We start from the raw sequence: 12,253 nt of genomic DNA, 5'->3' as shown, positions 1-12,253 counted from the left end.
GACTACATTATGTCCGCCTCTAGCCTCCCAAGCTATGTCCTTGGAGGTGGCATGCTCCCTGTACCTGAAATGATGTTCCCATATAGGGTGAGCCACAGCCCAGTAGAAATATACTAAACCAACCATGAACAATGACTAAAATATTAGCAATTGATAGATGGTCAACACTGATACATTCACATAAATTACACATTTATGTCATACAACCTTGAGTCTAAGTTACCCTTTCATTTTCCCTTTTTCAACAGATAAGCATGCTAGCTCTATCATCATTTCCACAGATATGTATAAAAACTATATCCCACATTCAGATAAGCATATAAGCTATATTCACATTCCCAACAGATATGTATAACAACAATATCCACATTCACAGATAAGCATATAAGCTCTATCTTCACTTCTCTAGACAAGCATATGAGCTATATCTACGGAGTTCATCCCCTATCTTCTCCCAACACTATCCGGTTTAGAGGTACATCCCCTATCTTCCCCTAAACCGCGGAGTACATCCCCTTTCTCCTCCTCTACACATAACGTATACAAACACAATGGTTCTATATACAATCACTCAATACATATAGTTAATGTATTCAATCAACCGTCAAGTTCCATGACACACTTCATTGATTAGTTTCAGTTTGCCTAATCAACATGCATTGTCTACAACAATCACGACTATCCTCCACCGATAGCCCAAAGCAGTTATTTCTAAACAGAAAATAAATGCACAATGGATATTCAATCAACATTTCATTTCCTCATTCCTTACAATTAATTATCCCAATTAATTATACAATGTAATTAGGTCAATTCCCATAATTAACATTTCAACCCTTAGGTCCCATTTTCATCAATGATTTAACATCAATTCCATTTCTCTATGCCAAACATGCATCTAGGTTTATTATGAATAAAACCCCAACTTTTGTAAAATTACACAAAAGCCCTAAACTTTCACAAAATTACCAAACCAACCCCAACATCTCAAAATACCAAAATTTAAAGACAAAATCCATAGAGAGGAGCAGGATATCCCTACCTCGAAGTTTGAGCCAAAAAGGAGATGAAGACTCGAAGATCAACTTGCTCCAAATCCCAACTTTTTCAGATTAAAACAAAGCTCTCAACGCCCTCTATCTTTTTAACAAAGGCCCTAGGCTAGATTCACACTCTAGGGAGATCAAATCTTAGAGAGAGTGTAAGTGTAGAGAGAGAGAGTGCCGGATCAAGGGTTTAATCAAAAGAAAAGGTGAAAAAGTGATGTTTAAAATCGCTACTGTCCGCTGATATAAAACACGCTCGCTCGAGCGAAGACATGGTCGCTCGAGCGAAGACATGGTCGCTCGAGCGAAGACATGGTCGCTCGAGCGACCAGACACAGAAACTCTTGCTCGAGCCAAGAATCCCTCGCTCGAGCCAAAAACTCAAAAGTGCGCTCGAGCCAAAGAATGCTCGCTCGAGCCAACAACTCAACCCTACAGGTCTGCAACCAGAAGCACGCTCGAGCGACCAACTCCTCGCTCGAGCGACCAACTCCTCGCTCGAGCGAATAACAAACCAGACCGCTCGAGCCAAGAAAAGCTCGCTCGAGCCAAGAAACACAACTCTCAGGTCCAGAACCAGGAGCAAGCATTCGCTCGAGCGAAGCCACCCTGGCTCGACCCACCAGACACAACTCAACTCTCGCTCGAGCGACCAACTCCTCGCTCGAGCGAAGGTCCAAAAATCTGGGCAGCAACACTAGGCTCCCAAACACAACCAACCTGTAACAAACCTGCCCAACACATCCCATAACTCAATATACAAAGTAAAAAGGATGTTAACCAGAAAATAAACAACTACCAACATCCACGGACACATGTCCGGATCACTGTACAACAAGGGTAAACCCGGGATCGCTGTAGCAGCATTCAATTGGCGGTTGCTGATGTTGTAGATGATTTCAAGGTTGTTTAGCTAATAATTTATTTGTTGTGGAAGGGTCCTTGTTATGTGCAAAGTAATGTTTGGTTTTTTTCTTCTTTGTTTTTCTTTGTCTTTATGGGGTTTTAATCGCCTTACTTGATGACTTATGCACCCAAAAAAAAAAAACAAAACAAAACAAAATTTTTAGCTTACAACTAAGTTCAATGCTCTTACCCACTCCACCTGGATGCGTCTCGTCCACCACTGTTTGTGTATCATTTGGTGGTTGCATCTCATCAGAGAACGTAAGCAGGGTGCCAATCTCCTGTGGACATGCTTCAGAGGCTGATAATACGTTGCCACTTGTTGCTTTCTTCTGCCGGCCCGTCTTGATTCTAGGAACCATGGTACCAACATTACGTAACAAACATACATGAATAATTGTTCCTGGCAGATCTTTTGCATTATAAAACATCTACTTGCACGTAAATAAAATACATAAAGGTTCTCAGATGAGAGACCCCCTCTTGTCTCTATTCCATGAAATAAAATACATAAAGGTTATCACTGATAAGTACTATGTTCGTAAATGGTGCAGGTACATGGGAGTTAGGATACTGAGTGAGAGGCTTGCAATTGAGGAATCAAAGTGATAATATCTCACTATTGAAAATTGTTATCAGACAATCACATAGTATGAAGAGTTTTTTTTTTTTTTTTTTGGATAAGCATGAAGGATAAAGAGTTAAGTTATTACAAGTATGCAATCAAAAGAGGTTGCAAAATGATTTCTGATATACCACGGTCATGATTGTCAATAGGCTATAATAACCTATCTTTCTGATAAGTGCCAACAGACCATAACCTATATATTTTAGTATGTGTTTAAAGTATAATAGTTTCTCATAGTTTCTTAAGGGCATGTCTGAATATGCAAGATTTAAAAAATGATGAAACCAAGCCACTTTGTATAACATCATGCCTCTGTAATAATAAGCATGTTAACCAGGCGTACAATGTAAATTTACCCCAATATGTTTTCAATCTATTTATGGCACTATTAGAATTGGTTTGCAAAAATCTATAGAAGTAACATAAGCTTACAGTTCAAAGTTTAATCCTTCATCACAATTGAGATCATATTAGTAGTAGCATGTAAATAACGTACAGCTATCACAGTTCAAATTCAACAAGCATATATTGCCATACTAAAATACCATACGAATAAGTACAACAATAAATAGGCTGCAACAATCATACCTTATGGTAGATCTCACAAATTATGTCTCCTTTCTCATTGCACCAGTGTTGAACACACTTTTGGTGAGCATACTGCATAAAAAAGTATACATTAAAACATTTAAACAAGCAACCATCAATTTAAAAATAAAAATTATTGATGCATGAGACTACGCCGTGGGTGCATGTGACCAAGGCATTACTAGCAATGTATTTGTTGCGACCATATCCAATTAATACATGTTATTGGCACTAAGATGTAAGGCTCTTCAATATGAGACTATGTAGTTTAAATGAATTAGAGTCCATCCCAAAAACAGAAGAAGAATAGAACTTCTGATTCACCTCCCCTTCCCTGTAAATGGCTACAACTTACAATTATTGGCTTAAGCATAATTAGCAGGAAAATTAATCCCCCTAGAGGTAAATGCAGTTTCTAAGCATGTTCCCAGAGCAGTGACAGATCTTTGGTAAATTATGATGGTTAAAATCTTGAAAAACCTGAGAAAAGTTCTGCAAAAGCTTGCGCATGGCAACTTTCAATCACGTGGAGGCTTAATTTACAATTTTCTTCATTAGTGTCCTTCAGTGTTTAATATTTACTTTCTTATTATTATTAGTTCTCTTATTTTATTAGGGTTGCTAGACCATAAATAAGAAGCTTTGGCATTTTATTAGAAAGGCTTCATTTCCCAAGGGAATGGCTAATATATAATTCAAGCCAAAAAAAAAAAAAGCACAGTACTTGTACATATATAAAGTTGATTTGCTAGACAAGGTAAAGTTTGGGCTAAAGTTGATTTGACTATGGTTACATCAGAGGTCTCCAAGCATCATCTGATATTTCTAAAAGCCATCATAGGACCATTTCTATCAGATTATTAGCTCACATCAGTTTCAACAATTCTTTGCCCAAAAACATATACCATCATACCATAGATAGAATACTACCAATTTTTCAAAACAAATTTCAATATGATAGTACCTAACCCATCTTTGAGGTTACTAGCTACAGAAATTAGGAACATGATCTACAAACTTTTCATCTATACATATGGCAGAGCAAAAAAAAAAAAAAACAAAAAGGTCGAAATTTGTCAAATGAAAAATATACCAATGGGCATATATTATATTTCCATATATGATCACATTCAATGTTGAATGTTTCTCTTTTGCCTCCTTAAACCATTGATCTGCAGCACTGTCAGAACAACAAGACATAACTATTAGATCTCAAATATACATGATAGTCCATCCAGCCATTTGTACAACGTGACAAATATCCTTAAATTATGTCTAAAAAAGAGTCATTGCTAGAGAGATAGTATTTAAGGCTCAGTCAGAGACGCCAAACTTCAAGGTTTCAAGTCCTATGCCAAACAAAAAGCTTGTTCAAAAAGTAGTAAGTGTCTGTCAGTTATGAATCCTTCAAGAGCTTTAAATTTTGATCAAATTTGTCATACTTCATTTGCAGTTTTTTAGGTTTTAAAGCAAGAAAACAAGCTCTAGTCCCATTACAGAGCAACCCATCAGGAACTATTCATGCTAAGGTAGCAAGTCATTGCAACATGGTAATGTTTCACTACTATTTAAAGTGAGTCAAGTTCCATAAAATTCCAAAACTTGATAAACTTAATTCCAGTATAAGAATAAAATTTTCCCCTAAATCAACTACCAAAAATTATAATCCAAAATTTCAATAGTGGTGTTAGTACTAAGGAAACACAGACAACAAGTAAAAGGGCTGAAAAGCATATCAAACTAAAAGTTTACTCAATCAGGTTATAAAAATGGCACTTAATTCCAGTATAAGGAGAAAATTTCTAAATCAAATACAGAAAACTACAATCAAAATTTCTAAAGCAGAGACACGAAGAAAACACAGGTGGCACAAATAAGGGGGATGAAAACATGTCACTAAAAAAATTGAAGGAAAAAGAACAAAGTCACAATCAGAAAATAGAAGGTCACGTTATAATGTTAAAGCAAGAACCATATTCTCCTGAAATGAATGTAAATGAAGCATGTTTGGCATGGGAAGAAGGAAAACGTTGCAGCCATTTATCATTGACAATAACTCTATCAATTTTGGGAGCAATATACAAACCATCAGTTTGCTTGTTAGCCCAAGTGAATTGACAACCAGTATAAGAAATGTCATCCAGAGAAGCTTGAAGGAGGGTGGTATTGAACAACTCTTGAGCACTAGACCGAGTACTAGACCCCCCCAACTTTTTCATGACAAAACCTAACAACATTAAAATCCCCCATCCAAACAGATACCATGTTGGACTATTGGGAAGCAATATTAACCAAAGTGTCAAAAAAATAACTTCTCAAAATTTGAGTGTTCTCAGCATAAACAAAACCAGCAGCAAATGTGTTTTATTCATGTTGTGCTTTGTTTCCTTCAAAACATATTTTGAAATGCCTAAATGTTGTATCAGATTAACAACCAGCACGACATGAATAACAACCAAACAACAACACACAAAAACAGCAGTCAAGCATCAAACAGCCAAAATGGACAAAAACAGCAGCGATCTGTCAAATTCAGCAAACAGAGACAGAGTAGAAAACCAGTAAATCTGCCACAGATTGTGGGAAAATCAGCCAAACAGCACAGCTGACCGAATGGAAAATCTGACATGAGTATGAATTTGATTTTCAATTTTCTGACAAAGTTCATAGAAATCGTAGAGGAAATTAATTACAAGGGTAATAAGTTCATAGAATATGAATGTACTTGGGAAATTGGGGTTCGAACAAGAAGAAGAAGAATAAGAAGAAGAAGAAGAATCAATACATAACTAGTCTACTCACCATATTCTTAATTGCCCCCATTATATCAACAAAACAAGCCGGACAAAGAAACAAACTGAGTTAAAACTCTAGGTCCGTATCTGTATCAAAATCACTTTGTATCTCATCTTCTTCTTCGTCATCACCCGCAATTGTTAGTTCATCATCGTCATCACAGATGAAAGCATCATCCATAACACCCTCTGGTTGTACACACTTATTGGACTGAGAAACTTCCATTGAAATAATTTCAGGTTCAATATCATCCCGACGCAAAACAACATCATCATCAATAGGCTCAGTTGGTACAACAGTACTGGCTTCATCATTTTGCAGCACTTCATCAAATTCTGGCACATCCAGCTCTGGCACATCCCAAATTCGTCGATGTTGAAACTTTTCCACAACTCGCCAATTCGGCCCTAACTTCATATCATGAACATAGAAAACTTGTTGAACTTGGCTTGGGAACACAAACGAGTCATCTTTATACCATCAACTTCTTACGTCAACAGTTGTCACATGTGGTTCGACACACAAAGTTCAACTACTACCGGTGTTATAACATTCACATTGGAACAAAACAACCCGATGTCCAAACAAAAATTTCAGTTCCCACACTTTACAAAGGTAGCCGTAGAACTTTATCAATTGGCCTTGGTGGTCGCCTTCCACTACCAACCCACTATTTTGACCTTTACGACGGTTATCGCGGTCGATAGTATGGAATCGGATGCCATTACAAATGCATCCCGAATATGTGTTCACTAAGGCATTAGGTCCATTGGCTAATGACCACATCTCATCGGTTGCTTCGGGTGACTTTTGATTTCGCAATTGGTTCATCTACACAAGAAAGTATGTCATGTCAATTCAAACTTAGAATAATTAAATGTTATCTACAAACTACACACTAATGAGTTTTAGCTTACGCGATGTTTGAACCATTTAGGAAATTCTTTGCATTGTCGCGTTGCAATGTTGCATGAACTTCCATATTTTTGTTGCAACACGAGCTTGTGTTCCCTAGTTAATACAATGCAAGTCATAAGTAATTGGAATAATGAAGACTTTAAAAAATAAAAACGATGTAGAAAATGTATGTTGCATATATAATGAGGAATCATACTCTAGCTATTCGTCCACTTCCAAACTATTGTGTAGGACAAACCAATGAGCCAATTCGCGGTCAGCTATGGACACATCAATTGCCCTTGGGAGGTGACCAAAAGGACAGACATTTTGAGTGAAAATCGCTAACCCCGGGCCACTGTCACCCCCATCGTAGTTCCTTTCTTCCCAGTTAAACACCGTTTTAACTCCATGCAAATACAATGAACAAAACGTCGTACACTCTTTCGATATGTAGCCCTCTACAAGGGAACCTTCTGGTCGAGCTTTGTTGCCCACAAATCCTTTAAGAAGTCCAAGCATCATACATGTAAACATCAGCCTGATCGTCAGTATGGTCATATTGAACTATAATTACATGAAAAAAGTTTAGACTCGTAGTTATACCTCTCAATAGGATACATCCATCGATATTGCACAGGCCCTCCAAGCCTAGCCTCGTAAGGCAAATGAATTGCCAAGTGGACCATCACATCGAAAAAAGCAGGAGGAAAAATCTTCTCAAGCGTACACAGTATAAGTACGATTTATTCTTGCAATTTCTCGAAATCAGTCACCCTCAATGTCTTTGAGCGCAACTGTTTGAAAAAAGTTCTCAACTCAAACAATGTGGTCCCAATCTTGATAGGAAGGTATTCTTGCATCCCAATGGGAAGAAGTTGTTGTAGAATGACATGACAGTCATGACTCTTCAGGCCAACTAACTTACCACCATTCGCAGTGACACAATTGGATACATTTGCTGCATAGCCATCAGGATACTTAATCAATTTCAAGAAATCAGAAAACCCTATTCGTTCTGCCGAGGACAATGTGTACAATGCTGAAGGCTTCTCAAAAGAGCCATTCGCATGCCTTATCAAATGTAACTCCTTTCGTATTCGCATGTCCTCCAGATCCAAACGTGCTTTGTCCATGTCCTTGTTCTTGCCATCTATGCTCAATAGTGTCCCAAGTAAATTGTCACATATATTCTTCTCTATGTGCATGACATCAAGGTTATGTTGAAGCTTAAGTGTTTTCCAATAGGGTAGGTCAAACAAAATACTTCTTTTTGTCCAGTTCAGAGTTGGATTTTCAGTCCGTTGTCTTTTTTTGTTGGTTGGATGCTTTCTATACGGCCTGTATGTCCCCAAATTAATTTGGTCCAGTATTTGTTCTCCCGATAACTCCACAGGTTTGGACCGATTCTCAATTTCACCGTTGAATAGCTTACTTCTTCGCCAATTATGGTTCTTAGGTAAGTACCGCCGAGCACCCATATACCCTATCTTACTTCGCAACCTCTGAGATGATGCATCCATGTTACAATTAGGGCAGGCTAGGTAACCTTTTGTACTCCAACCAAACAAGGAACTATATGCAGGAAAGTCGTTGATGGTCCACATGACTGCTACATGCATTGTAACTATTTGGCCATTTGAGGCATCATATGTTTGCACACTATGCTCCCACAGATTAGTTAACTCTTCTACTAATGGTTGCAAGTAAACATCGATGTCTCTTCCAGGTGCGGATCGTCCGGGAATAAGCAATGACATCATGAAAAACGGATCTTTCATACACTTCCATGGGGGTAGATTGTAAGGCATTAAGATTACGGGCCACATGCTTTATGATGTACTCATATTTCCAAATGGATTGAACCCGTCCGTGGCAAGCCCAAGCCTTACATTTTGAGGATCCGCAGAGAATGTAGGATGTAGCCTATCAAAGTCCTTTCATGCCTCACCATCAGCTGGATGTCGCAATACTCCATCATCCACACGCTTATCTTTGTGCCATCTCATATGTGCGGCTGTTTTTTTCGACATGTACAATCTCTTCAACCTTGGTGTCAAAGGAAAGTACCTTAGTACTTTGTGTGGAATTTTCTTACCCGTCTTGTCGTTCAACTTGTATCTAGACTCCGTACATGTAAGGCAATTCTCCAACATGGCGTTGTTCTTCCAAAATAAAGTACAATCATTCTTGCTTGCATGAATGGCCTCATATCCCAAACCTAATTCACGTAAGAACTTTTTCGCTTCATAAAGGATCCATGGAACATTTTCATCGCACTTTGGTAGAATGTCTTTGAAAACTTGCATAACCATATCGAAAGATTTGTTGCTCCATTTATTGTACACCTTCATGTGAAGCATCTTAATTACGAAGGACAAGATGGAGAACTTTTCACACTCTGGATATACTTTGCATTGAGCATCATCGAACAACTTCATGAACTTCAACAAATTGTGCCTCTCCGAACTAGTACGTTCTTCGTCGATATCATCATCCATGAGACCACTCATGTAAATCTCTTCTAACATGGTTAGAAGTTCACCCACATTTTCGTGATTGGTTGTCATTCCAGCTTGGTGGCTTTCAGTATCATCATTTCGCATAGTAGGATAAGCATGAAACATGGGAACATGTTTCCCGTTGTGGACCCAAGTTCGATAAGAACATGTGATTCCTCTTCGAATCAAGTGCAACCGTACAACGTGTGGACTGAATTTCGGGCCGTTCAAGCAATCAACACAAGGACAACAGATTTCATCTTGCGGACCTAAATTCTTCGTAGCGAACTCAATAAATGACTGAACACCTTCTAGATACTCTTTACTTTTTAGCCTATCTTTGATCATCATCCAACTCTTGTCCATTATTGGAACAGTACACATCAAGAAAAGATGAACCTGGGAATGGACGACAACTTGGAAAAATACTCTATAATGGAAGAGAGCTTCTGCAAAGTGTAGGGGTTCGATTAGCATTGCTTTTTGAAATGAACGAAATAGTAATAACAGAAGGGGATGTTTTGCCTATTTGTCAATTGCGTATAGTTGGCTAATTTCACCACTAACTTGGCATGTATTCATACGCAAATGTGACATACATTCACAATATGTTCACAATTCTATGTGAAACGAGCACCTCCAAATATTAGTGTATTCATTACTATTTTTATGCATTATTCACAAATTAGAGTGTATTAAAGACACTTTTAAGCATTACGCAGTAGTTGCTACTGATTAATCACACTTTCTAATCCTAATTTGTTATGTTTTGCACACAGATTTCTCAACTGAGGCTGACTTTTAAAGAAATTATTTTCAACTATACAAAGCAACCACAGTGTAAACCTCAAGTTTTTCGTAGTGTGTTTGTTGATTGGTCATCAGCACGCCGTCATGGGGTATGTGTTCATTGTTGGGTCATCAGCAACGTCTTTCCATAATTTTAGTTCGTGACATTATATTGCTAACCCATGCTGGGGGGAGAAGAAAATGTTTTGTTAACTGATAATCCCAAAGCAAAATAACCAAAGCAAACTTCTGGTTGTTCAACTATAATTTGTTAAAGATGCATATCCTAACGTCCACTTGTATTGGATGTACAATTATAACATATTTAAGAACTCTTAGAGAGGAAAATAGCAAGTATTAAAAAAGTCAATATTCTAATTTTTTAAAAAACATGATAGACTTAGAATATGAATAGCAAGAAAACATAAAATAGAGTATAGAAAAATATTGACACATGCCCAATTAAGAAGACAATGTAATGAGAAAGACAGCCAAACAAAATTTGTTTACCACATCATAATGAAAATTCTCCAAAAACCAAACAAAATTGAATACAAAATACAGGCTTAATTCACCACTACCAATATATTGTTACCCCGCCGGAATGGATCTTTAAAAATTGGTTCAGGATTGTCATGTTATATAACCAAATTACAAAAGCAAGCACCCATTTCATTTAAATTTAAATCTACCAAAAGATGGAAAATAATACTAGAAAAGAGCAATCAATATAATAAGGGAAAAAAGTGAAAACAAGATGACATACAATATGATCAATTAACACTTTTCTCCATGAGCTTGGCATATGCTACATCCATCATAGTTCCACTTGGGAAGCTCTTCAGGACCTTCAAAAGGTACAAAAAGAGTAAAAAGTCTGCGTAAGACCAACACCAACATATATTACAAATCATTGTGGCTAATCAAGAAGATAAACAATAACCACAAGAATAAAATGGAAATTCGTCCTAAAAAAAAAGAATAAAATGGAAACTAAATATTTAAATAAGGAAAAACTATTACCCTTGTTGTACTTCTGAGATCGATGCTACAATCACCAATCCTTTTCAACAATTCAAAAAAAAAAAAACTTGGGTGAATAAGACATAAAACAATTCAAAAATAACTATGTAATTTGGAAAATTCTATAAAAACTAAAGACAACCACCACTAACACTTAAAGAGGGAAAGAAAATCACCAAAGATGGTATATTGACAAGACTATCATTCATAGAGTTCCAAATTCAAAGAATGAGGGGAAAAAATTCCCAAATAAAATCATTGAAAATTTGCATCAAATGACGGCAAATATTCTGAAAACTATAACACATGAAGATTAGGAATGTAGCTGTTATTGATTGCTGCTTGGTACATACCCAATTCGAAGTTGTTCCTCAAACCCAAAAATGCTGGTGTGTAGGTTTGGTAGAGAGTGAGACCTGATGAGAGAGGAAAATACAACTAAGAATGAGAATACTCACATCACTCATATAAAAGCAACAAAAGTCGTACATGGAAAAACCCTAAACCCGCAACAAAAGCAGGAACATCAACACCCAACAAGGTCAAGATTGATTTAAAACCATTATCAGATATGTAAACTATAAGAACCTTCCATATTTCAAAGAATTATAGAGAAGTTTCATTGAAACATAGTTGTTAACCTCATTATTTTGAAAGCCTCAAACCATAAAGTGTTATTTGGTAACAATGTTTGCTTAACTTTCCATGTTTAGATTTCCTGACCTTTATACAGGATTGACGTCAGAGGTTTTTTTTGAATTGGTCATACAGTTCAAAGGTTTTTAGAATGCAAATTTGAACTTTCCAATGATAGTCTTGTCAATATACCATCAACAGAAATTCAAAGTAAATTGTCATTGGTTCAGAGGTTTTTGTTGATTTTATTTGGGAATTTTTTATTAACCTCTGAAAAAATTACCAATGATTTTATCAATGATTTTATCAAATTTGCTTTGGGATATATTAGAGGTATATTGACTGATATATTAGAGGGATATATTGACTGAACTTTCCAATGATTTTTTAGAGGTATTAGAGGGAAAGTTCAAAAATTATTGGAAAGTTCAATAGTTCAGTCT

The 12,253-nt window shown here is 36.8% G+C and overlaps 1 protein-coding gene across 1 annotated transcript; it reads right to left on the bottom strand.

Moving 5' to 3' along the window:
* Positions 1–8,801: 8,801 nt before the first annotated feature.
* Positions 8,802–9,728, bottom strand: LOC145823805 (uncharacterized). The gene has a single exon (XM_082923326.1). The coding sequence runs from the start codon at positions 9,726–9,728 to the stop codon at positions 8,802–8,804; it is 927 nt and encodes a 308-aa protein (XP_082779452.1).
* Between the last annotated feature and the right edge of the window lie 2,525 nt (positions 9,729–12,253).

The sequence above is a fragment of the Camellia sinensis genome, chromosome 4, assembly GCF_055761805.1.
Source record: "Camellia sinensis isolate YWXY chromosome 4, ASM5576180v1, whole genome shotgun sequence".
Classification (NCBI taxonomy): Eukaryota; Viridiplantae; Streptophyta; class Magnoliopsida; order Ericales; family Theaceae; genus Camellia; species Camellia sinensis.
Note: the sequence above shows the minus strand (reverse complement) of the source record. Positions and strands in the feature narration are given on the sequence as shown.